General features: G+C 41.4%; 1 protein-coding gene across 1 annotated transcript; it reads right to left on the minus strand.

Annotated features, from left to right (window-relative positions):
- Positions 1–3: 3 nt before the first annotated feature.
- LY86 (lymphocyte antigen 86) lies at positions 4–26447 on the minus strand. Its single transcript, XM_066325075.1, has 5 exons — positions 26157–26447; positions 12289–12375; positions 10749–10877; positions 3712–3764; positions 4–752 (listed from the first exon to the last, which is right to left on the minus strand). The coding sequence occupies exons 1-5, from the start codon at positions 26275–26277 to the stop codon at positions 657–659; spliced, it is 486 nt and encodes a 161-aa protein (XP_066181172.1). The 5' UTR covers positions 26278–26447; the 3' UTR covers positions 4–656.

Genomic DNA, 26447 nt, shown 5'->3' on the forward strand with positions numbered 1-26447 from the left:
CCAGTCTTTCATTATGAATTTATTGAGAAGCAAGAAGAGCACATAGCCTAGGTACAGAATGATTCGCACATCACTTAAAAGACATTACAAAACAAAAAATTCCAGGTAGACTCCAGAAGACTAGAATGATATTAATCCAGTGACAGGACATCGATCACTAGAAAAAAGGCACGTTCATCCTATTTGCTTTTGTGCTGTGGTTATAACAAAAGCTGTGCTAGTGGAATCTCCAGACAGGCTCCAGAGAAGATTTAAGATGTTGAGTTCTGTAACTGCATAATATGTGATATATGTGAAAGTCATCTTCTAGCCTGTGTTAGAAATGGATACCTCCATAACTTACTGCAAAAAAGTGTTTAGGCTCTCGCCTGTTCTGCTTCTTGCTATTTTTATCCTAGGATGAGAGTGTTGGTATTGGATACTTTCTTCTTACAGCTGTATATATTAGAAGAAAAAAGTAGGCTACAGTGTGCATTTAGAGATAAAATTACCCCTAGAGGATCTAGTAACTTCTTGAAAATAGCAAATTATAGAGAGGAACAGCATAAGAATCACCATATGAGGATTATTTTCTTCAGAATCATTGTAGCATGCAAGCAGCCTACTTGTCTTGGATAGTGTTGGTAGTCTGTAGCTTTCATGAAATTGGTTTGTTGCTAATAATAGTCTAAATAATTTTTCACAGTGAAATCAGCACAAGCAACAGTGACGTGATCTTCATTAGTCAGCTTTGCTGAAAGAGTGTAATCTCCCTGTATGAGACAAATGCAAACCAAGAGATTAGCCCATCAGTACTATACAACTGCTTAAGTTTGACTCCTCATTCTAGAAACAGAACAATGCCTTTCCCATCAAGTTCCTCCAAAACCTTCCTGGTCCAAATGTTTTGGAGGTGGTAAAGGACATGCCCATATTTTCTGCCAAAACGCTCTCCTCAGGGATATCAATGCTGACAGCACAATTGAAAATTAAACATGTTTTGCTGCATTAAAAAAATCCCTTCAAATCTGTGTAGATTCTCATTATTCTTATAAGCAAGCACAGTACGGCCTGTGCTGTCCAGTAACTGGGAAAGAAGGTGCTCAGCTCTCTGGCTGTTCTCTTACATGGATCTTGTTGTTCAGTGTTATTGATATGAATTTTTATAACAGCACACTGGGGGAAGTGTGTGTATAGATGACTCAATCTCTAACAAATTCCTATATAATGAAACAAGAAGTAGTCTAATTTCCAATTGTGTAGTTAAAAGGATGAATTCAGGCTTTGAGGAGAACTTATGTCATTACAGTAAAAAAAAAAATCTGAACCTTAAAGAAGCCATGGCTCTCTTGTATTGGTCAAAATGGCTCTCTCCAGGCACTAGGAGAAGCACTGTGCATGGAGGTGACCAAGGCAGATTTAACAGATTTGGATGAAGAGGTGAACTAGATTTTATTCACTTTATGTTGCTGGCACTGCAGTAATTATTTCTGGTTTTTTTTACTGTAGCACACAGGGGAGCAAAATGTGGAGTAGGAGAGGTTGGCAGCAGTGACCTCCTCGCTTTGAACCACAGGATGCTCTTGTCCCATTTAGAGCCCTTCTGATTCTGGAGTAGAAGGAGGTGTGGCTAGAATGAGTCAGGTTTCTTGGCATTTCCCTTTTACAATGGGATTTTTAGAGCAATATCTGGTCTGTGTCCTCACAGAGAGGTTCAAGTTAAGAGTAAAATCTCAGTTTAGAGAGAAGCCCAATGGCAACATACTCTTGAAAATAGAGCCTGGTTGTAATTCCTGAGTGGGCTGTGCAAATATCTCTCAGGTTTCTCAGATGAGGCTGTTCTTTGCAATGAGCAGAAGATGATTGATGTATGGAATAATTTCTTTTTGTCATCATGGGAAGATGGTGTTATTTGCCTGATTTATTAATTAGCAAAAGAGGCTTCCTATTCCTTTTTCCATAAGAACGTTAATTCTCTAAAAGCTTATAGTTTAATTCATGGAAGAGACTTCACAGTACCAAATTTCCATTGCTTCTTAGGGATTAGATTTCTTTTTTCTCCTTCTGAATAATTTTTTGCTTGTGGTGAAAAATGTTATTAAAAGAGGCTTGTGATCAGTCTTGGAGATTCTGGCTCCAGAAACTAGTTGAAAATTCAGCTAATTTTCCCAGAACTGGAGTTGGAGTTTTACTGATCTGTGTGCACATTTCTATGGCTTTTTTTTTTTTTTTTTGGTTTAAATACCTATTCTTCAGTTTGTCTTGGGGCTTTACTACATAAGTATGTTAGTAAAGCTGCTCCTGGAGCAGGACGCCGATTGTTGTGAGCTCAAGCACTACTCCTGTGTGAGACATCAAAAGGCAATACCCAATACAGCCTCTGTAGGTATAGCCTTTAGGGAAGCAGGCTGGTTAGGGTGGGATAACAGCCTGTATAAAGGGAGTCCAGCTTCCTATGTGAAAGCCTTGGGAAAATGAAGATGCTGGTTGCTGCTATCACCAAAGGAGGATTGAGACATATGAGATGGTAACGCTTACGAAGGGAGGCTTGATCCTCCCAGAAGTCAGCTATCCTTGTTATCACCTCTGCAGGTATCTTGGCAAGCCCACTTCTTTTGGGACTCATGTCTTTGTTCTGTCTCCCTGTTCTGATCCTGTTTTCTTTTCCTGCCTGGAGCAATCCAGTGCTGAGCTGATCCCAGACCTCATCTTTGAGCCTCTGACATACGTTTTATGTCTGCTGCTGAAGAACTGAGAGCTCATGCTGTGCCTCTCTGAGTAAATCTAAGGAGTATTTGACTGACCACCTGAACTCTATCCTTTTGCAGTGGTGACTGTGATCCTTTCTTTGCCACATTCTCAACAAGATGCCTTGATAATCAAAGACTTTGCCTTCTTCCCTTCAATCCAATCTCTTCGTTGTATGTCTCAAAAATCCTTTGTTATGTACTGATCAAATATATCTTCATGCTGTGCCCAGTTAAGAGACTGTTGCATTCAGCATTTGAGATCTACCTTTTTTTGCAGTGTGGTTTGGTTGAACTTCTAGAAGGAGGCTTAGCTGTGTCTGGAGAAGGCCGCCAGTAAAAAGCATCTGTACTGGATGACTAGGAAATTCAGAGCAGTGCCTGGAATACTGCCTGTTTTCTCACCTTCCTAAGAAATTATTTTCTTATTTTAAGGCTCCATAAATCCAGAGAAAGTGTTCTTGGCCTAATGACTTGTACCTTCAGTTGCCACCTAGATGACCTTGGTCTCTCTGCCTGACACCATGTATGTACAGTGGAACACGTTCAATTGCAGTAGCTATCTCAATTGCCTTTATAGCCAGAGAGGATGAATGAGCTTCTCCAAATTGTTCAGTTCACTAAGGACTGAGCAAAATTGCAGCTTTGGTCTCTTGGGAGTCCTCTGGAACTGCTTCTTTTCTTGCTGTTTTAAGAGTAAGGGAGGGAGAGCCTACTAAAGAACTCTATGGCTGTCTGACAATGCTGGTACAGACATCTGCTATCCTGAAAAAAACTTCGCCTCTGGATAGTGGCGCCTCTGTGACCCTTCATAAACAAAGCCACTTAATTTCATATTGAAAAGGATTATTCATATAAAACACTATCAGATCCAGTGTGCCAGCTGGAGAAGTGTGGAATGTGCTGGTGGAATTGCTGGTAGAACACTGACCATACCTCATCCAGAAAGCCCTTCTGCTTGGGAACACAGCTGTGACCAACTTACCTGAGGGATTTCTTTGATTCCCAGTGTGACTGGTCCCTCATAATAGAGATGTTCTGGAAAAATAACAATGGTGATGGATAGTTAGACATGCAGCACATGAAGAAAAAAGTCAGCTGATCATAGGTGCTCTTTTGGTAATGGCATTTCAAAGCCTCCAGTGACAAGTATTATGGAACTGCAAAATGCTCCATACACAGTCCTGCGACAGCCCTCTTGAGGGAAATATCAGGATGTATACTGCCTTATGGGGAAAGCAAGGCAGAGCTTGGGCTCAAGAAGCATCTGCAGCCCATGTGAATAGAAAAGGGGGACATGTCTTTGCACAACCAGGTGGGCATTCCTATGTCATCACACATCCTGAAAATGAAAGGGGACGGGGGCCTGCTGGACTCAAGTCCTTTAGCATGTCCTGCAGCTTCAGTAGTCAAACTGTACTGTTTCGGTAACTTTCAGAAAAACCAGTCTGAGCTGAGTGTTTGTGTAGGTGTGGACTTCTGACTGCTTGCTGAACATGACTTTAAAGTAATAAGAACATGTCTGTCTCTCTGCTGAGGGAGCGTTCATCAAGAAGTTACATGAGGGATTAAAGTCATTACAACTGTGTTGGTTACTGGAATAGAGCCTGGGAGTTCCACCTTCCAATCCTCATCTCCCTAATCATATAAGGCATGCCTGCTCTTGGCTGTTGAAGAAAGGGCAACTTTGGCATTAATGGAGAGAATTAGCAAGCTGTTCTGCAGTTCCTCCTACTTTTTCATAGCTTACTGGGCCAAACTGTGCAGACTTGACTGAAAATAAAACTTGTAGATGTTTCAGTATTTCAGAATTTCTTGCACAACTTGCCCCACACAAGTCATGGAAAAGTCTAAGAACTGTTTAAGGATTCTTTTTTGTAGGTGTCATGAGATATTCCTTACTTTGACAGTGACAGAGGAGTAAGTGTTTCATCATGTTTATATGAGTGTGTGCTGGCATTTTGATGCTTGTCACTTCTAGAGAGTTGTTTTAGTCTAGTCTCACTGTTGGTTTAAACTGTTTCTTGTGAAAGGTTGGATAAAACCTTTGTAACATCTTTAGATAATATGGTTCATCTCACCATGCACGGACTTGGAAAACAGTCCACAAAAGTTCTTCCCACACATGATATGAAATGTTAGTCTTGTAACAAAATTATATGAAAGAATCACGACAATAAAATAAACTAGGAAAATGAGAAACATGAGATATCACCAATGTTCTACACTTCTGCATTAATGAGAAGTTTGTTTAATGTAATGCCCTGATGATCCTGGGAGGTAGAGAAGATGCAAAACAACTCAGCATTGCTCTGAAAAATCTAATCCCAAAACAGAGAACAGAATAAGTATGTCCTGGCTTGTCAATCTCAAACTGATCCAACTATGCTACAGCAATTGTACTGTACTAATTCCCTTCTGCATCCCTGGCTAATTCATGTGGACAGCAAGAAGTCTTGTTGTTTTCGGAGAGAAGTCAACATCACCACTCGCTTCTGTGCATGAAGCAAGAGCCCAGGAGTCTGACACATCTCCACTGCAGAGAGTGGTGACTCAAATCTTTTAAAAATACAGTACAGCCCACCTCTCGGTTCACAGCTTTAATAGGCTCTAAATGGGAATTAAAGGCACTGAAGACTGCGTAACATAGGTGATGAGTGACTCCCCTGGGACTTGAGCTCTGTGTGTGATGTGATCTAAGGCATATTGGGAGCTGCCCCCACAGGGCAGTGTGGACCATGCAGTGGTTAGGCTCATGCTTTGCCTCTCCTTTTGTTCAGCAGAGACCCCTCTAGGCCTACCTTTTCTTCAGTCAACTCACAGCCTAGCAAATCTTGGATGACAGCAGAGGAGAGTGGAGAGGAAACTGGGCTGTGAACAAACACCAAAGTCCTTCTGCACAGGGACATGAAAGTTTCTTTTGGATTGTGTGGCTTGTTAGGATCTCATCTAGGCTCTCAGAAAGCTATCCAGAATTAAAAAACATAGATGCAGCATTCAGGCTCTGCAAAGCCTGTATTTTAAAATGAAGTAGGTGTCATCAGGCCATAAATTTGCTTCTGAAATGATGGCAATGCTAATCTCTCATCTAGTGTAGGTAGAAGCTATTTTTCCCCACACACTTCACTGCGATAAAGTAACTAGATGAATGCAGTCTCAGGGCTCTGCCTCAGCCCACTCTGAGAAGTTTTCCTTGATTGCTCTGATGTGTTGTAGCTATGTCTTTGCTCAGTTATCAAAGAAATCACTGTCATGGAGCATATTATCTTTTAGGGAGCCTTCACATGCAAAGCAGCAGGTGCTGCTTGTCCAGTTTGAAGTTCACATTTACTGCTTTATGCTTCAGCTTTAGCCTAATTTAGCTCTTTTTAACCAGGTTCACAGCTGAATCATGTGGAGCTATTGGAGAGAGTCCAGTGAAAGGCCACTGATATAGGGACTATATTAAGGGACTAGAACATCTTTCTGAAGAGGAGACTGAAGGGCTGGGATGGTTCAGCCTAGAGAGCAAAAGCTTTAGGGGTCAGCATATCAATATGTACAAATACATGAAGTAGGGCTGTATGAGAGGATGGAGCCAGGTTCTCTCTACTGGTGCCTAGTGGCAGGGCAAAGAGACAATGGGCACAAACTAAAACACAGAAGGTTTGTCCTGAACATCAGGAAAGACTTTTTTACTGTGAGGGTATCTGACCACTGGCAGAGATTGCCCAGAGGTGTTGTAGAGCATCCAGGCTTGGATATATTTAAAAACCTTGGCCTGGACATGGTTCTGGGCAACTGACTGTCATATGGCCCTGTTTGAAGTAGGTGGAACTGGATTAGATGACCTTCAAATGCCCTTTCCAACCTCAACAATTCTGTGGCTCTGCAACCAGTCCTTTGGAAAACTCCTGTGACCTTCCTTGCTTCAATGGGGAGGGCAAAACTATGCTGCTTTTGAAAGTATGTCCTTATAGGAAAGCAAGGGTAGCTTTCATTTTCAGCTAGTTGAGACCTGTCAGGAAATACTATGGATTAATAAATCTGCTGAATTTTATAATTCATATTCACTTTGGACCATGGGAACCTCCTCAGTGGATCAGGCTTTTCAAAGAGCATTCAGTGCTCCAGTTGCATGGGGATTTCTGCTAAAATCCAGAATTGTAAACATCCTCCAAGGCTTGAAGGACTGCAGTTATCACAGCATCCTTAATATGACTTTTTTCTCCACATATTCATACATTTTTACATTCCTCCATTGAAAGAGGATGAACACATCTGCTGCAGTAAGTGTAGCTGTCACAAACACTGAGCCTATCTCATTGAAAGAATTCTGTGGTCTTCCTAGAGAAAAGCCCAAACATAGTTGCAAAAAATGCTCACACATTTGGAAGAACATAAACCACGAGTGCATTTTTCCATTTAGATACTCCCCCCCTTTTTTTTTTTTTTTTGGTCTGCTGGTAATTTATGGTACCTGTCAAGCATTCTGTAATCAGTGATGTTCTTCCAGCCCTTTTTCATACAGATTTATCTGAAAGTGATTTTTGTAGAGCTCCTAGAAAATATTTCTAATGGACCACTGAATCAAGGTGATACTTCTGTATTTTTGTCACAGCTTTTTGCTATTGTTTCTACCAAAAGTGACTTAGTCCTTTGCACTGCTAGTGAGCATACCTTTAGTAGCTTCCAGTCTGAGGCAGAGCTTTCAAATGTGTAAGTAATAGCTTCCTGAGATTACTTCAAATTACTAGTTGTCATTTGTCATGAAGATGCCTCTCCTTCCTGACTAAACACCTATAATGAAATTCTCATTCCTCTTTCTCAAATCTTCCTTTCACTGAAAATCTTTATATGTTCTCACACTCTTGTACTATATAAAGGCCCTGTACATCTGCACCCACCTCTTCCTTTTTCTATGTTTTAAATATTTTTAGAACTTCAATGCTCCATGTTGGAGTTCTTCTAGGACACAATCTTGCAACTGACACACAGCTTCTGTGGGTGCTATGGATGTAGGAATGATGTGAATAACTGCCAGATATAGATGTATAGTTGAGTGGGAAAAAACATATATATATGGTTTTTTTTATATGTAAATATATGGCCAAGTGAGAGAGATTCACTCTTTTTACAGGTGGGGAAAAGGTGAGATGAAGGAGTTAAGCAAAATGGCACTGTGTCAGCCCAAAGACCCAGCTTTGTGATATAGCAGCTTTCTCAGAAACAGCTACTTACATTCTCAATGTGATAGCCAGTCTTTTAATTCATGTTATGTTCTCTACTTTTATTCACAAATACAATTTTAGAAACTTGCTCACTGTAACACCTATTGAAAGGGACGATAATGTAAAAGAATAGAGGTCTGAAGCAAGGTGGAGGTTTCTCTATGGTTTGGGAAGTGTGCGCAAGGAATTGTGCAAGTGCTCTGATGGTGCCCCTGTCAGTTGGGCCTGAAAGAAAACTTGCAGAGGATGCAGCTGTGTTTTTGTCAGGTAGCTTTGCTTAAGCCTGCAAGCTGTGGTTGGCATGTTACTTAATATTACCCTGGTAGATCTTCCACTCCGATTTTAGTGATTGTATTGGGAAATCTGTTAAATCTTATGTAACTCTTTTCTTTCGATGAAATGGGGAATAACCAGCACTTCCTACTAAAAAAGAGGAAGGCCTGAGTTCATGTTATGCCACCAAGAATTTAGCAATTCGTTGCTATTGTTCTAAATAGATAATGGCAAATTTCCTTGTAAGCTTTGAGCTAACAACTTCACAACAGATACACAGCTCAAAGAAAAAAAAAAAAATCTTGGAATCCTATTTATGAGTCTGAGTGAGCAGTGCCAGACATGACCTTTGGTTAACAAATATAGTAAATACTATATTATTATGATGAACATGAAGTCTCCAGCTATATTAAGTCTTTTCAGCACAGAGAGCATTTCCAGTCATGAAAAAACTGTAGCCTTATAGGAGAGCAAATATAAATAAAGAAAAAAAGACTTCCCTCAAATAAGTAAGACTTTGCCACATCCGTCTCTTAAGAGTCTCTTTTTCTTGTAACTTCTGCTCTGCTTTTCCCCACAAGTAAGTGGATCAGCAAAACCTGTCGAAGGATGATGTTCTGTCTAATTTTGGGAGAGGGAGGAGCAGGCAATTTTTGGCCTCCTTGTGGAAGGCAAGCAAATTCTGTGTGAAACTATGTTTAAACTCAGGTCAGGTCTGGCCAGATGTTGGAAATGTTGCCCATAAAACAGGGAAAAACAGGCTCTCCATGAAAAGCTTCAGTTGAAAGGAGTCTCTGCTCTCCTGCGTCTTAGCAGTCTGCATACTTGGGCATTCACAAGTTGTCCTTCCTGCACCAGCATTATGTCAGATTTACAGCTGTGCTAATATGGTAAATTATGCCTGAACTCCCTTAAATTGGTCTTCAGCTCAATCCTCTGTCCTAAAACATGGGGTAGATTCAACTGCCAACTAATTAAGAAATACTCCATTTTTGGTTTGAACCTGTCTGAGAAAGTTCACTTCTTTCCCGCTGTGACTTAACGACTAAATAAAAACAGCTACTGAATTGAGAGGGTGTGTATTAAAAAGTGCATGACAGACGTCATTGCACTAAAGTAGGGATACTTCTAAATGAAGATATATAGTATTATTTAAACAACCAACTACGTGTTTATTTCATAATGTGCTTCAATTAGCAGAAACAATCGCCTGTCAGTTTAAGATTAAGAAACTTGGAAACCCCAGGAGGTTTTGGCTTTGTAGATTATTGTGCTCAGCTTGGGACTGACTCTACTTCTCCCTAATGTATTCACTAAAGGATGTTATTAAGTACTTCATCAGAATAAGATAGTTTTTCATTAGGTCTGTGGGTGGGTTTTCTCCTCTTGTAATTTAATACACAATTGAAGAAACTTCTGAATTTAATTTTTTTGTCTATCTGGCTTACAGGATTTACATAATTGGTTGCTCATGCAGCATTTCTCTATTATTCTTTGTGATAGTTTTGTGCAGTGGGAAATGCCTTAGTAATTTTCCAGGGGCTGTCTTAACAGTAGTGCTGTGAATGGTCTTTAAACTCATGGCCCTTGCACATGACTTATTGCAGTGTTATCAGCTTGTAGATGCAAGTGAATGGAAGGAAAGTAGAGCTTCTGTAACTAACTGGTCCTCTGACAACTCAAACTTCTCTATGGCTTTACCTGTTTTATATAAAATCAGCCTAAATAGATCATGATATAAGAGGGATTTGAAAATTACTGGATACGTGGCTACAGCAGTCCAGAAGCATGACCCTAGCTCTTCCAGAAATGGCACAGCTAACCTGGGACGACCTGGCCTGGGTGGTGGCAGAAGGGACCTTGAGGTGTCCAGGCTCACCTGGGCCCAAAGATGCCTGTTTTCTGAGGGCAAGAAAAGGCACTCTAAACCAACTGGAGTGAGTCTTCACCAGCTGGCAGTGTGACTGATACGAGCTGAATTGTATCTGACTGCTTCATAGGCACATGTTGAACAGAAACAAGATGCAAACCATAGATGGTAGCAAATAGTATCTTGTTCTAAATATCCTTATTCAAGTGTATGTTCTCATAAAGTGATTAAAGAATTGCCTTTAAGGACAGGAAATGTGACTTGCTTAATAGTGAAGAGCATGTTCAGAATGGTTGTTTGCTTAGCCATTTCTTTTACAGAACTAGCCTTTATTTTTGTCATACTTTTTGCTCACATGACAAGCACGTGCCTCTAAATAGGGCTTATGAACCATTCTGCTGGTGGATGGGGGTCACATAACCACAGTTATTTTTAATCCCATGTGAGTGCAATGATCTGTGATTAAAAGTAAAGCAAACAAATGGGTTGGGGCGAAAAGCAGGCCCTTAAATTAAAATGTCTCTGTCCTACTGTGTTCCTGTCACCCATTAACATGCTGGTGAAGTAAACAGAACATTACGATCTATTGGTGCAGTCAACAGCACAGCGGGTGCATCCTGCTTGGAGTATTCAGTAGCCATCAAACACTTAGAGTGCTACCTAAATTACCTCCTTTCTTCTTTCCACAGAAAATAAGCTTAGAATGACCAGGCCCACAAAGCGTCTCTGAGTAAGTTAAGACAGTCTTTCCGTTTATGATCATGTCCAGCTTGACATAGAGTTCCTTGATGCTGTGTCCTGCACACAAAACAGAAAGAGAGCTCAGAGAAAGTGCAAGGATAAACAGGTTTATTACTTTATTTTAAAAAAAGATTCTATTTTTTCCTCCTTGCAGTTTGAACCATTAGACATTTTCTCTTCACAGAGGACTCCTGATGCATAGAAATCTGTGCTTCAGGAACAAGTCTCTAGGCCCCTCAAGGTACATGACAGGGGACATGATAACAGTTATCTTGATTGCTAAATAAACTATGCCCGTGACCATTCTTTGACTCTGGGGTCAAATGGTGTAGCAAATCTCGCGTCCTTACATCTAAACTTTTCTTGTGTTCTTAGCAGAGGGATCATATCCAATGGCCCCCTGGGAGCAGCCTGTGACCGGTTACTGCTGCCTGGGAAATCAGTAACTGGCCTGAGCCAAATGTGCCATGGAACAGCACAGCAGCTTGGCAGTGCTAGGAGGTTGTCTGCTTATGCCTGGCTTGCTGACACAGGCAGAGCCAGTGAGGCTACTGAATTTAGACCGAGGTCCTGTACTTTGACTTGTGAGAAAGATACTTCCAAATGTCTGTAGTGTGATTTTTTCAGGCTTGTTTACCTTTGCAGCCACCTGAAAACTGATGCTCTCTGGACAAATAGGCTGCATGTCTCACAGGAAGGGAGACCTTTAGCATTCGAGGAAGCATTCCCAGGTGCTAAAAGACACTTGGCACACAAATTTATTTTCAGCACCAAGAGCATACAGAAGCACTTTCATATTTATGCTGTGGTAGTACAGGATCTAGATGGGCTTGGGGCTCAGGTTTGCAAGAGGTGGCTTTCCTGTGAGAGAATCACAAAGCAAGCTATGGCTAATATTAAATTGTGCACCAAATTTTTGCCTTTTATTGCTGATTAGTCAAATGCTGAAGGGTATAATTTTGGCTAGTGCAGGTGGAAAACTGATGGCATGACTGTTGCCTGAGGCCAGCACTCTCCCAGCATGGTTCTCTGTATTCCCAGGAGGGAGAGAGGAGTGACCCCACGTTGCTCTCTGGGAGTCCATTCAGTCCCCTACCTGCAAGGGTCACAGCTCCGGAAATTTGGTGAGGTACTGACAGAAGAGTGCAGGTGCTGCAGCTGTCTCATTCAACAAGACTGTCCCCAGAAGACTTAGCTATGAAGCTCTAGAGCAGCTCCCCCACCCTTGGCTGTCCATGTGTACAAATGAAGAGTAGGAGCCGAATAGGGGTTAAAGGCTGATATGACCTGTTTAGGGTGACATATGTAGTCCAAGGCGGAGCTGGTAACAGAACTGACATTTTTGTAATCCTGCACAGGTTTTGAAATTTTTAAGAAATGAAGTCCATTCGTATTTTATAGGTGATTGTCACCCTTGCTTCCTTCTTAATATCAGCACCTACACATGAGAAAATAGCAATTCACTTACTTAGGACCATTGCAGCTCTGATGTTAAAGGTATAGGTTGCAATGTCGGAACAATGGTCAATGCTGAAAGCAAAATCTTGCTGGGGATCTGTTTGAAGACACAAAGCAGTGGGTTACAAGTTGGATCTTTAGTGATATACTGACTGCAGAACAAAATAAAATACAGATGTTTTATAAAAAACAAATTACATATTCCTTAAAAGTTCTCCAAGAAGTGCTCAAAGCTCCCATACTCTGCATTCAATAGCTACTTCTGTCCTTCCTGCTCCTTCAGTCTGAAGCACACTCAGATGATAACCTGTGTGAGGCTAGAATCTATTGTGTAGGAAAATTAGCCAAGTTCAAAGAAAGCAAGTTCCCCAAAATGATGAGTCGCCAATACTTATGCAATGGTGAAGTCTCATCACAACTGCTCTTCCCAGACTCTGCCTATTGCCATTCCTCCCTCAGCACTGATGAGCAATTGGTTATGAAGATGTTTATTAACTAATTTGAATCCCAAGATGGCTTGGTGAAACTGATTAGGAAACTGAATTCTGGAGTGGGGTGGAAAGTCCAAAACTGAAAAAAAATTGTGTTAACTGAGATACTGCAGCACTTTTTTTCTGAGTCCACCATCTTGTGATATTTCTAAACCAGAAAATATTCTACATTTCTCCTTTTCTGGGAGACTTTAGCAGAGCTGTGGGGCCAAAGGGAGCTCTTTGCCTGATAATTGTCATGAATGTGATTCTTTCCAATTCCTGCAGTATGCCTTTCTCTGCAAAAAGCTCTAAAACTCTTGCAAAACCATAATTGTTTTCCTTCCACTTCTACATTCTTCCTTGCTAGCCTCCATGAGACTTGATGCTGTGCCTGAAGGCTTGCTGACACGTCACTCTCTGATGACAAGCAGCAGCAACCTCTGACAGCTCAGCTGCCACAACCAATAGTATGTGCGTTTGTTTTCCAAAGATGTGGCAGGAAGGGAAAGATTTGGCCAATTTGGAAAAGTATCTTGAGCCTCAAGCTTGCTTTAGGCATAGTTTTGTCCCTCATTATGGCTTTCCAGCCAGCCTGTACATCCAACATCATTCACTGTGGAAAAAAGAGGAGAAGAGGAGCAACGGTGGCATGTGCAGAAGCAGCCATAGGCTCCTTGGTTTACACAGATCCAGTAGTGACAAATATAGACTTGGGAACTGAGTTCTGTTTCTGAGTTATTGTTGCTTGAGCTAACCTTCTCACTGAGTTGAAAATAACAGGCTGAGAGAATTTTCCTTTGATGCTGTGGTGAAATTTGAGTCACAAGTGTCCTCTGTGAGGCCGAGTCAGCATCCCCAAAGTCTAACCCTGTTTTTGCAGCAGGGCCCCACATCTGCAGCTGCTGGCAATCAGCAAACCTGTGTGAGCAAAACCTGATTGCTTAGAGGGGATCACAGAATGAATGACAATGTTGAAAGAACCTGGAGGGCTTTAACTAAGCCAGGTTTTGTGAGCCCACAGATTATCAGTGTAGTTTAACAGGAGTACTCGAGCCCTAAATTCCAGTAAATTAAAATTACTGTTCAAAGGAGAGAGATAAATAAAAAGCACTGTTTTTTTCCAAAGCTCTGTGTCCTTGTGCTGGATTTTGTCCACTTCTCTTCAAGGAAATATTTTCCTGAACCAGCTGGGAGAGGGGCCGCTTGAATCTGCCTTCTAGAGGGACCCCTTTGGAAGTTCCCTCCCAAATTTGCCCTAAACCAGGACACCTCCACACCACTAAACAGTCTCTGCAGTTGCATAATCTTCTTGGGACAAAAAGTTAGTGCCTGGAGTTGTTTAACAACTGTGACCACAATCAGAGAGTTTTTTGGTTTTTTTTCTTATGCCTCTCAGTTCCAGCTTTGCTTTTGCAGCTTCAGAAGCTGTTGGAATCGGTTGGAAAGCATGTCAAACTTCTCTTTTCTCCAGGACCGTTTACTCCTGCTTCCCCTCTGGTTTCTACCGTCTCTAGGGCTTGGTTTCCGCTTTCCTCTGGACTTCTGCTACAGCCCCTCTTGTTTCTGTTTGGTGTATGGTGTGATGATAAGGTTCAGGAAGCAGCTGCTCAGATTCAGAGCAATTTGGGCATTGATGCCTACAAATAGTGCTGGTTGTCAAGTTACTAAAATTGTTCGTTCTGCATTTTCAAGGGGGTGTTATGGTCAAACATGACAAGAGAACATATATGATGCTCTTCTCTTTTCAAAGAGACTAGGCTTTAATTAACAAATTAAATCGTGGTGTTAGGGTTAAAATTTCAACTTTTAGTTTAGAATTTCTCATCAGTAACTGAGTGGAAAGCATATGTTTATGAAACCAAGCTTTTTTGGAAAGCTTGGGCTTCTTACAAAACCCTGATCTCACGGTTATTTTAGTTTGGATGTCTGTTTATTTCTATGGGTTGAGCTCCTTTGACAGATGACAGATTTCATAGGGCATTGTAGCCATGGATGTCTTTTACTGCACTGCTAGTGATGCAGCACAGGATCCTGACATATGCAGGAAGTGTTGTTGGGTCCTCAGAGAAGAAGAATGTGGAAGAACTCACATGAGAAATTCCAGAAAAAATAGAGAATTGGAGCACCTGGATTTTGTGTTGTTATTCTGTTGCTGAGAAATGTGAAATTTTCCACTACCAAAAGCACCCAAATTAATTTTCAGACCATCCCTTTGTTAATTCCTGCTCAGATTTAGCAATTCAACTTTGCAATCTTAGCTACTGTGGTATATATGGATGCCTCCTGCTGAAATCAACTGAAAGAACGGTGGTGTTGCTAAAGCTTTGGTGCCAGGGAGTCTAGTTTCCCAAACGTGTAGAGAGAAACATTGCTACTACAAGGAAATTAATGAAATTGGTGGGGTTTAGCCACATGAGAAGTGAAGGAGTCTGTAAATTCAGCTGGGCTTTATGCACTAAGGGATTGTACCATAGCCCTCTTGCCTTAAATTGTGGGGAGTCCCTCCTGTGGCCAAGGCAACTCAAGGCAATCGCCGTTTTTGTTTTTCATCTTAGATGTACAACTGTGAGTCACTGTGTGTCTCCTATGGGGGTTTAATACTTATTCTTCCTTGTTTGCCTCAGTCTGAAGTGAGCTGGTTAGACTGAAAAAAAATACATGTTATGTCTTTCACATGTGCAGAGCAATAACATTTACTGTTAGATCTCTAAAATACGTGGGGCTGCCCTTCAGCCTTCCACTTCCCTCCAACATTTCATGGTGCACAGTACTGTATGTTCCCAGACTTCCCTCCACCTACTCCCTTCAATCTGGTCCCTCTACCATAATTAAAGCTAGAAACTCTTTAACTGGTTGCAGAATTTTGCTTTTCCAGTTCAGCTTTGATATATCACCAACACTCATAATGTTGTTGGAAATTTTGCAAACACATTGAGGTTTATCAGTGAAAATCTGCTTACTGAGGGGGAAAAGGGCACTTTTTGTGTATCTAGTGAGAAGGACTTGGGCTGCAACATATTTACAGCTAGCATGAAAGGTGTCTGGAAGCAGAGTTTTGACTCAAGTTTCTCTCTAGGCAGTACTAAATTTTGGGCAACTGCTCTGCGAAATGGGAAAATCTTTGGCTTTTGTAAACAATCAATGCACTCCAAGATCTTTCAGACCTGTTATTTGAACCTGATGCTGTGGCTGATGCTGAGCTCCCAACTGTATCTAGCACTGAATGTCCAACTTTCGCTGAAGACTGTCTTCTGTAGTACAATCCTGCTTTGTGAGAGGTCAATTTGGGATGTACCTGGCATCTTGCTACCAATCACCCCTTACGTGGCTTAGTGTCAGCTGAGCTCATGCATCCGACTGCCCATTTCCCCCTTACCCAAGTACCCTGATAGAGATCTGTTCCTGTATTGACTTGGGGTGTGGTTTTCCATGTGCACTGGCACCACAGTGCAAGATTTCAGCCTGACTTACTATTTCGAGGTGCTCACAGTGATGAGTTTGGCTGGGTTTTTCTTAGAACACTGAGCAGGTGTGTGTAGTACAGCCTAGAGGCTCAGCGGAGTTCCTGAACTTTTCTTTCTGGAGTTTCCCCCCCACCCCCGGCTTTTGTTCTTGGCAGAAGGGTCTTAGGTAAATTAGCTCAGACATATTTACAGCAGTGTAACCTCAGTGACAAGGACAACAAATGGGAACTCCCTTCTGTGGTCTGGGTACTGCAGCTGTGGGGCCAGTGTCTCCTGCCCCTGCTGAACATGGGTGTGCCCAAAGGCACAGGGCTGTGGGCTGGGGCTGCCTTTGCATCCCTCTTGGGAGGGGATCCCCAGAGCACAGGATGGAGTGGACAGCTGGGAATGATAATGTGCCAACCCACTGTGGCAGTGTCCCTCAGAGCCTGAGCTGCTAGATGACTAACTGGGCATTACAGAAACTGCTTGGCCAGATGGGAAGCACCTGTTCTAGGAATTTTGCTGTGCTGGTGTACAACAGCCTCTGTCTTTTATTCTTCCCTCCCCCGTCTCCCCTCTCTCCCCCTTCCCCACCCCCCCATCATTTTAACTATCCTGTATTGGCTTCCTTCTCTTCTGACTCTGCTCTAAAATCACATTGTTTCCATATGAGCATGAAAATCAGTGGTATGAGTGAATAGCAGCAGTGAGGAGATGAGCTTTGCTCGTAAAAGTCCACATGTATAAGCCTTGGAGTGGTAAGAAGACTCTCCAAACTGGTAAGCTTTGAGTGTTTCAAAATAATACTTTTAGGAGCAAATATGCCACAGAATGGAATGAAATGGCACAACTGCACTTGGCTAGGGTCATATAAGGACAAGCTGGTGCTAGAGGAGATGGAAATTAGCACAAGGAAGAAACATTTAGCAATTACCCAATACTCCTCACCTTCAAAGCTCTTAATAAAATTAAATCATTAGTCTTTACAACATTCAAGGTGATAAAAGGAGAGGGAAAGAATGAGGAACTGTTTGGGATTTCAGATTTTATGTATTCGTTCAACAATTTCCCTTTAATGTCTATTTAAATAAATTAACCTGAATGCTCAAGGTTATATTTGACACTGGAATCTACTTATAAGCTGATGAAGAAGAAGCATCAGGTGAATTAGCAGCTCTCTGGTTATGCATCTGCATTTCCCTGAGCACCTTCGGTTCAATGAACTTCCCTTTGGGGCTGCTTTCCCTGCATGCTACTGCCACATCCAGACGTGTCTGGGAGGGGCAGAGTGACCCTCTGTTCAGAGGAGAGCAGAATAAATCGTGAGACTTGCACTGGCTGTGCCTACTTTACCATGAGAATGCTTCTTCATCATAAGACATTTGCCTTAGCCGTTTGACCATTTGACCAGCTCCAGGATTCTGCCTAATTCAGACTGGAACTCTGGCCTAGTTTAGTTCAGTCACTCTGGCCCCATTTGCAGAAGTCACTGTTTGTTTTATCCCCTGAACTTTTCTGGCTTGCTTAGGCAACATAGAGGAGAGGGAATAGGGAAGATTACAGTTCATGTATCCTTCATGTCCTGGGGTTACAGATTGTGGGAGTTCCCTTTTGCAAACTGTGTTACCAACTTGTGGTCTTTGAGGTTGCTTAAACCCAAACTTCCGGAGCTTTTGGAGATGTCCAATGCAGAGAATAACTCTTTTCTTTCTGATAAAGCTACATGGCTGTAGAGGGAAGCCTGAAGATTTGATTTCAGTATAATCTATAAACTAAAAAGCCCATGACACTAATAAAAGAAACTTAAAACATGATTAAAAAAAAAAAAAAGTTTGTGCAAGTTAAATAATTTCTAGTCATCTCCCAATAATACTGAACATTAGTAATGCACAGAGCAGGTATATATTTCTTGGTTAAATTAAGGCACAGGCATTACTGGATGGTGCTTATGCTTATGGCCTTAGTTTTGGAGGAAGGTGATTTCAGTATCTTACAAAATCAGTTTAAATAAAAGACAAGGATTTTGTCGCCTGCTATTTCAAATAAAACTCATTGCAGAGTATAACTGATGTCCAAATGTGCAAATATTAAGAAACAGTGACTTAGAAGGCTTCTCCAAATGCCAGGTGGAGAAGAGAGAAGAGATTTTTTGGCACTAGGCTGATGTGATTAGGTGGAGGGAAGGCCCTGTGAAGACAGAAGGTGTGAGGGGCTTTCTGCAGCTGCAAGGCCATATTTGGAGATGGGGCTGTCACTAGCATGCATAAAGCAGCCTTGTCAAAGACATGCCCTGAGTCTCCCTGCCTTTTCCTGCCTGAACCACATTTCCTGAGAGCAGGCTTGTTAAAGCTGTTGGCTGAGGCTTGAGGGGAGGCTCAGTATCTGAAGGCTCTTGGACTCCTTCCTTACTTTTGCCAGAGGTGGTATTTGGAAAGAGGGGTTTCTGTGCTTTGTGTGGTATGACAGTTTTATCCAAGTGTGTTTAAGAGGACAAAGCTGAAAGATACAGGCTTTGAGAGACAGCACATATAGATCTGTACTTGATAATCCTGATTTGTCCTAGTTAGCTTGAGAGAGAAAGGCAGGCAGGCCAGGCTTCAACTACAGCAGTGTAACAAGAAAATACTGCATTAATTTGGGCCCAGCAGGGACTGTATTAGAGAGAGAAAGTCTTTGTTCTTCTGTTGGTAAGAAAACACCATGCACTGGATGAATAAGATGCTTACAGTAACTGCCTGTATTCCTAATCAGAGCTGTCTCTTCCCTCTTCAGTGTGGTGGGGTTTTTTTTTTAATAATTTTTTCATAGTGCCCTATTTGAGACTGAGATCTCTGGACATCAGTGCTTGCCAGAATAACTGGGGATTCACAGGAGACTTTCAGACTCGTGTCAGAAATAGAAGCAAACGTTGCTGGAAACTGCCCTGCTGTCAGACACATGCCATGCTCTGGGATAGCAGCTATACCGCTGATTATACAGAACAGTAATCAGCAGCATATAAATGGGCTAAATGCTCCTGTTTTCCCAGGATGGGTTTAAATCCACTACAGGAGCATGGCAGTAAGCTACAGTTGGAATGGCATGCTCCCTCTGCTGAGGAAACTAGCTGGGTTCCCACCTGCCTGATCACTGCTGCATCATTTGACAGGAGCCATCCATCCTCAGATGAAGAGGAAACTGAAGCATTGAATTAATTTGTGGTAGTTCTCAAAATGCTAGCTTTTGGCAGCTAGAAGCTCTCTTGAGTCTAAAGACAGCATCTGGAACAGATCAAAGGGTTTTGATTCGGTACGTGGTGAATCTGTAAAGGGCATTTGGACATCTTGTCCCTGATGGCCAATGTTCCTCCCTAGTTTTAGGTTGCCTCCTTAAAGTTGATTCAGTGACACCAACACACAATAATGCTGACATAGTTTTTTCCTTTTGAGGTGTTAATATTTCTTAGAATACTTTGGATGTTTTTTCTGATGGATATTAATTTGCTGTGAGCATCTGATCTCCTGCCTCTATTTTCTCTGCTAAGATGCAAGCATAGTAGGACCCAGAGATATTTTGAGCCTTGATGACAGCTCTAGATGAGATGATGTGGCAATATCAAGAAAGTGTAGCAATGCTTTATTGTTCAGAGGCTTACAGAGAAAGCTTTGCATAGGAACAATAATCATCAACTGTGGCTTGTTCTTGCTCCTGACTTTATGTAGTTAATGTGCCTTTTGATAATTCCTGCTTTATGTAATACAGGACCTAATCTCAAATTTTTATCAATTGTTAAAATGGCTGTGACTCACCTGTTTAATGTATTAAAGTGCTCCCTTCACAGGCTCCACTTCAGCTATCATTCAATAGCAAATGATTGTATTACCTTGCCCACAGTATTTTTTGACTGTAATGTAATATACCATTTTTTAGGTATGTCTCTCCTCTATGTTTCCAAAGGAGAGAACATATTTTTTCTACGGCTTGCCTTCTGAACTGTTACCACTCATCCTTACATTTACCTTAGTGACTCAGTGGCTACTGCAACAAAAAATGTGGCAAAAGTGAGTAGGTGAAAAACATGCCGAACAGTTTAGATTTATCAGCTGGAGACAGAGCAGGAGAGGCTGTCACACATAAACAACCCTCTTTTGCAGTCCATGGTGCAGGACCTTAATTGATTTGGTGAAGAATTTGGCTCTGTGAGGAAACCACTGAGAACTAAATTAGATGGGAAAATTTAGAGCCTGGTGGGAGAAGTTCAGCTGAGGTTAATTCTCTCCACTGCTAGTCTCACTGAAAACATTAATATTGATTTTACTGAAAATTTAAAGTCTAGGTACAGAATCTAATGTTTCTGCCAGAGTACCTTGGAGGTATGACATCGTCTCCTGCTCCGTTATGCCATTTACATTTTAAAACTTACTAAGTACTCTCCCCCTCCTGAAAGAAGGGTAAAATGATGTTCAGGATCACCTCAAGAGTTCACATAGAAAAAAGAAAGTATAAATGAGATGTGGAGAATGAAATAGATGGGATAGTTTTAATTCATGACGGGACCAAAATTTTAAAAGAAGATTTGCTTGTGCACTCATAACTATGCCACCTTGATTCTGATGATAGCTTCAGTTTGTTAGGATCTGGTGCCAGAAATATACATGTACACATCTGGTCTTCTCTTTGGAATAAGTAAGTTATACCAGATGAGTACAACAGCAAAGCTATGACAGTAAGATGGCTTGGACAGAGTAAACAAACAAAAAAAAATTGTTTTCAAGTGGAATTCTTCAGTTCTTTGATTGTTTGCCCATTAGCAATCTGTGCAACAAAAGATCAGAAGGGAGTTGGTGTCGTGTGGCTTTAAATAATTTAGAAGCAGAAGCAATTGCTGGAGACTGAGAGAAATAAATAAATAAGTCCAAGAGAAGCATCTGGCTCAATCTGTCTGCCAAAACCCCAAAGAACAGTGGAAAAAGAACCTCTTTTTACCAAGTGTCTAAAAGAATTTTTGCCCTGAAGAGGCATGAGTGAGAACTTTTTTGCAGACCTTTCTTTCCCAGCTGAAGCTATCAGATTACTTATATCCTTTAAATAAAGAAGATAAGTGTGTGGTCAGGGAGGGAAAAGGACTAGTTACACTGGTTGACGCAGAGAACAAAAGGTGATATGCTGTAAAATTAGTGCTGCAGCGATGCCAATTTAACTGTAGTTTTTACAAGCAGGTGTTGGTGATTGATCAGGGCTGCATGTTACAGGTGTATTTTTAAAAAAGGAACAAGTGGAATTTAAGCAAGTAGTATCTTTGATCTCAGTATGTAGGAGAAAGTATAATGAGTGCGTGAGAGGGTCCCTAGTAAGCCTGAAATCCTTCGGAAAGGACAGACAAATCATCAGGAAATTGTAGCAAATTGCTCTCTGTCTCCACTTGTTTTAAGCCCTAAAAAAGTTCCCTCAGTACAGAGTTTAACAAGAGCGTGTCTATCGTGCACTATCTGACCAGAGCAGGTTCTACACTGTGCTGATTTCAAGGGGCCGTTTTAACAGAGATACAAATCTGGGCTCACACATTTAAAGTAAAGCCATAAAAATGAGAGTTTCTCTATCTACGAATGCAATTTAATGCAAGTGTGTACTGCAGTGGGCAGTGCTGCTCTCTCTTCTTGTGCCACTGGAGGCCAGGAAAAAGGTTTATATAAATGACACTGCTTCAAGTGTGACATAGAACTATGCAAGCAAACATGGAGCTCATTTGACATAAGTTCAGCATGACTTTCCTCTCTTTTGGAAGAGGCACTGTCACGTAAAAATAATTTTCTACATGACCAGATTGCCCTGTTTCTTTGTCTAGCAGAAGATGTGGATTATGGCAGATGTTTACCCATATCCCTATATATGTTTTATTATTTTAAAATTTGTAGATATACAGATAGAAAACTTATGAGGTGTGCAGCCAATTTCATATTTAATTCAGAAGGTTGAAATGAATACTGATTGTTTGCTCCTTCTTCTGAAACTTTAATGGCTATTAACCTTGCTTCAGATGAAAAACAGAAGGAAAAGAAAACAAAATCAGATACAAATTGGGGAAATATGTTTGTCTGTATTTAAAAATATCATGTGGTCCAAGCAGTGTTTTATATAGTCTTGGGAGTGTTTCTGAAGATGTCATCTTGGAATTCTACTGCTTGGACCCTTTTGAAGATCTCCCTGAAATTCCCTGTTATTCACTCCAGTGCACAGAAAATGAAGTCCTTAATGGTTGATGATGTCCATTTCCTTTTTTAGAACCTTCTGCCTTCTCAGTGTTCATTTCTGCACTGTAAAGAAACCCACAGTTCCAGGCAGTGGGCAGCTCTGAAATCTCCCAGGTTCTAATTTAAATAATTTAATTAAATAATCATCAAAGTTGCTGGTCAAGACAAAAGCAGGCACTCTGAAGCACTAAAGTATTAATACAGGCCCACCTAACATTTCAAGAAGGAGCTGTAAAAATAGTTGGAAAATATTTTTCATGTGTCTGCAGGAACAATCACCTGCTTTTCCCTATGAAGGGGGTCCCATTTGAACACAACATAGTAAGAATGTTTTCATGGCTAATTAAGACAATTAGGCTTTACTTGAATGATCTAGAAGCAGGTGCGTGTTCAGGAGTCATGTTCTGTTGTTTCTGACTGCATTGCACTTTGCACTTCCAAGTGGATGCCTGTTACTCAAATAACACTGGAATCTGCCCAGGGCACTTTGTTACCATTGCCTACCTGCCCTTCCCTTCCCAGACAATTGCCTTTTAAAATGTAGGTGGAAAGATCAAAAGCATTATTACGGTCAAATTAAAAGGGGTAGAAATTGGCCATTTATGTAGCCGGTTCTTTTCATGTCTGTGCATAGACTTGCCAATTACGGTTCTCTTTTCTCAGTCAGAGATGTTAACCTGTGCTGCTTTTATTTCAGGATCTCTGCCCAGGTTTCTAAAGTGATTTGTGGTCATTTGAGATATTCCTTCATTTTTGTCACTTGTTCCTGGGAGGAAGAGTGGCCCTAATAGGAAATGTCTTGCTATTTATAGACTGTCTCAGTGTTATGTCTCCTGTGGTTACATAGAGGAGGCAGCACACTATCTATTTACTCTACTTTTAGACCACCTGTCTCTCAGCTTGATTTTCTTACCATGGACTTGGTGCTGAGAATTTTTGTCTGATTTCTTTTAGACTACATTTTTACAGTTGCATTGTACTGATCACTAGGATCTAATCTAGCCCGTTCGTTTGATGCATGACTTGGAGTCCTGGTTACAGAACATTTAGTCTGATGTGGCTGAGTGGGATGGGGATGCTCTCTATAGGATTCAGAGCATGGGCTGAGGCTGAAGGCCTGATGCACACCTGTATCTTTTACCTGCTATAGGAGGAGGATGCAGCTAGAACAATTGCTAGTGACCAGCAATTGCAATTTACTCCTGGGTACAGGAGATGGTTACACTTTCTCAGTTATCTACCTAAACTTCTTTGTTGCATTAATCACAGTTATATCAGCCAATATTTTTTACTTTAGTCAGATTTTTACTGCATTATAGGAGAGAATCTGATAAACAGCAAAGCAAAAATGAGTACTTGGCTCCTCCTTAAATGCTTAAACTGACTTCTAATAATTTGTTGAGAGAGGACATTAAGCTCCAGAAACAAGTTGTGAAATACTTAGTTAAAATTCTTTTAACATCCTTGTATTTTACTTGATTCAATCCTAATTCACTGATAACATCTTAGAGTCTATAGTAACAACATTAGAGGTGAAATCCTCACCCTCTTGAAGCCAACAGACAATCCTTTACCCAGGATTTTGTACTTATTACCTCACTGTGGCTCCTGTTATCCCTCAAATGGAACATCCTCTGATATCTTCATTGGAGCAGGAAATACCAAAGGAATTTCTCAGACTGGAGGGACATAGGAGGCAGTGTTCCTCTGAAGCAGCTAAAGCGAATGGGCAGTTGCCTAATATCAGCTCTGAGTTTGTTGCCATTATAAATTTGTAATGAGGAGGTTTGTTGGGAAAGGGTCTTGTCAAACACTTAGGTCTGTGCCCTCCTGGGTGAGAACAGTTGGCAGGACACAGATGAAAAACAGTTATGTTCTGCCCATCTAGTTATGATTTACAATGAAATGAAGTAGGGACAAAGGTCCTTTCTCCTGAAAGGGTGATCAGCACCTTGGGCACCACTATGAGCTTGCCAGTGAGCTCAGTAGCTCCGAAGCAAATGTGGATTAGTGAATTTGGACTAATCCTCCTGACCTATAGATTTTGGGCTTGACCCCAAACACCTTTTATTCTTCTCCTTTTTGCAAACTGATGGATTATGAACTGCATCAGTAGCAATGAAGGTGGTGTATCCTGGGCTGATGCTACACGTGTGGTAGCCCCTGGAAAAAGGCAAAGCAGGACATTGTGATGGCAGTTGTGAGTTGCCTCAACCCTAATCTGAGCAGTAAGGGAGAAAGGAACCTGGACTTCAAACAAGGAATCTCGTTTAATTCTTGCATTGTTTCCACATCTGTGTAATCTTTTCATCTCCCATAGCTGTGCCCAGGAGGACAGAAGACCACTCTAAGTGATGGGACCTGACCTTTATGATCTCTGGCTCGTGCTTCTCATGCTGTGAATTCCCCTTGAATGACTATACCTCTTATCTTTCTGTTCATGGCAAACCAAAGGAAGTGGCAGAAACAAATGACTCTAAACAAATGCATATGGTTAGCTAGGTCAGTGATGTGCACAGTAAGAAGCAACATTAAACTGGCACATGCCAGCAGACAAATTCATCATACTTTGAATTCACTCAGACTGTAGCCTGTGCCTCTGTGTCAAGGCATCTCATGCTGACTGAGACCTGTTGAGGGAACAGAATTCACTTATGCAATAAATTCTGACTAAAATGAAGGCAATATCGAAGTCTGTATTCAATATCCAATTAAATATTTTCTTAATGCATTATACCCATTTATAGATTGTGAAGCCTGACTTTAGTCCCCTGGGAGCAGGCCAGTAAAGAATAGCATTACAAATATTTATTTACTTCTCTTGTCCCTCACTGGCTTTATTTTAATGGGTGTGCAAAAACGCATGAAAGCTACAGGCGAGGAAAAGCCCCCGGGAAAACCCTTTGTAACTGGATGAATTGGAAAAACAAACTCTAGGGTGCTCATTTGCCATGAATAGCTTTTCAAATCACGTGCGGAAAATGAATGAGGCGTCTGTGAATCTAATTCCCTTTGTCCCAGTTGTAAAGAAGATCAGCACAATAGGCGAGGCACACGGCCAGCAAGGCAAGAGGTGGAAAGCAGGCACCATTCAGTGAATTCATTTTCAGTTAATTCCAGTGTCGCTTGCTCCTTTTCTTCTCTACAGATTTAAAGAACAAACAAAACCCTGTGATCCCTGGGAAATGCCTCTGGTAAGGGCCGCTGCTGAAGTCTCACTAAGCACGGTGGTAATGGCAGAGAACATGAATCCTTCCCACTGTCACACTGGGTCCCCTGTCATTCCAAGTGGGAGGACAGAAAAGCGCATCACCACAGCCTCATCGCACATTAGGAAAGCAGCAGAACAGTGCTTTGAAGAGCCTGTTTCATCCCAGGGGTTAAAAAGTTAAAGATCTAGGGTCTTCCTATTTTTTTCTTTAATCTAACTTCAAGATAAAAATCTTAGTCATCTCTTTCATGCTAAACTGGGTTTTTCACAGCGGTTTACTATTCTGAATTAAGTTACATTATTTCCTCTTTATTATCTTCCAAATACAGTTAGAGATGTGTGTGTGTGAACCAAAACCAGCTGTACTTTAATCACAAAAAATATTTTAGATGTGAAACCCAGTGCAGGTTTGGGAGTGTAACCCTTCCATTCACTGCCTAGTTCATAAGCATCATTCACTGCACAAGAACAACTCTATTGAGCAGCTGAAAGGAAAATGGAAATGTAAAAAATCTCACCACAGCTTTTGTAATATATTTCCAAGTTGTCCTCTTTGCAGACTGTGTGTGTAGGCCATTCTGTGCTAGCATTGATGTAAACCAGGACTAAGATGAAAAGAAGAGCATTTGATGTCTTCATGGTGGTGGTGGTAGCTTGCAGGGTCACGTCTGTCTCTTGCTGACAGTCTGGAGGGAGATGTTCCTTCCTTTCTCCGAGGGACACAGGACTTAGAGCATTTGTGCCTGCGGAAGGGTTCACTGAGCCAGTGCAGCCTCAGCTTCCCACGATGTGGTATAAACAAGTGGCTA

The sequence above is a fragment of the Sylvia atricapilla genome, chromosome 1, assembly GCF_009819655.1.
Source record: "Sylvia atricapilla isolate bSylAtr1 chromosome 1, bSylAtr1.pri, whole genome shotgun sequence".
NCBI lineage: Eukaryota > Metazoa > Chordata > Aves > Passeriformes > Sylviidae > Sylvia > Sylvia atricapilla.

Bases quoted from the DNA above. Each gene is read 5' to 3' on its own strand.
- LY86 (XM_066325075.1), bottom strand. From the start codon at position 26,277: ATGAAGACATCAAATGCTCTTCTTTTCATCTTAGTCCTGGTTTACATC. The intron at 12,376-26,156 runs GTGAGATTTTTT...GTCTTCAAACAG, and splicing joins AATATATTACAAAAGCTGTG to ATCCCCAGCAAGATTTTGCT. The intron at 3,765-10,748 runs GTAATTTAGGTA...TTATTTTTCCAG, and splicing joins CTGTGGAAAGAAGAAAGGAG to AACATCTCTATTATGAGGGA.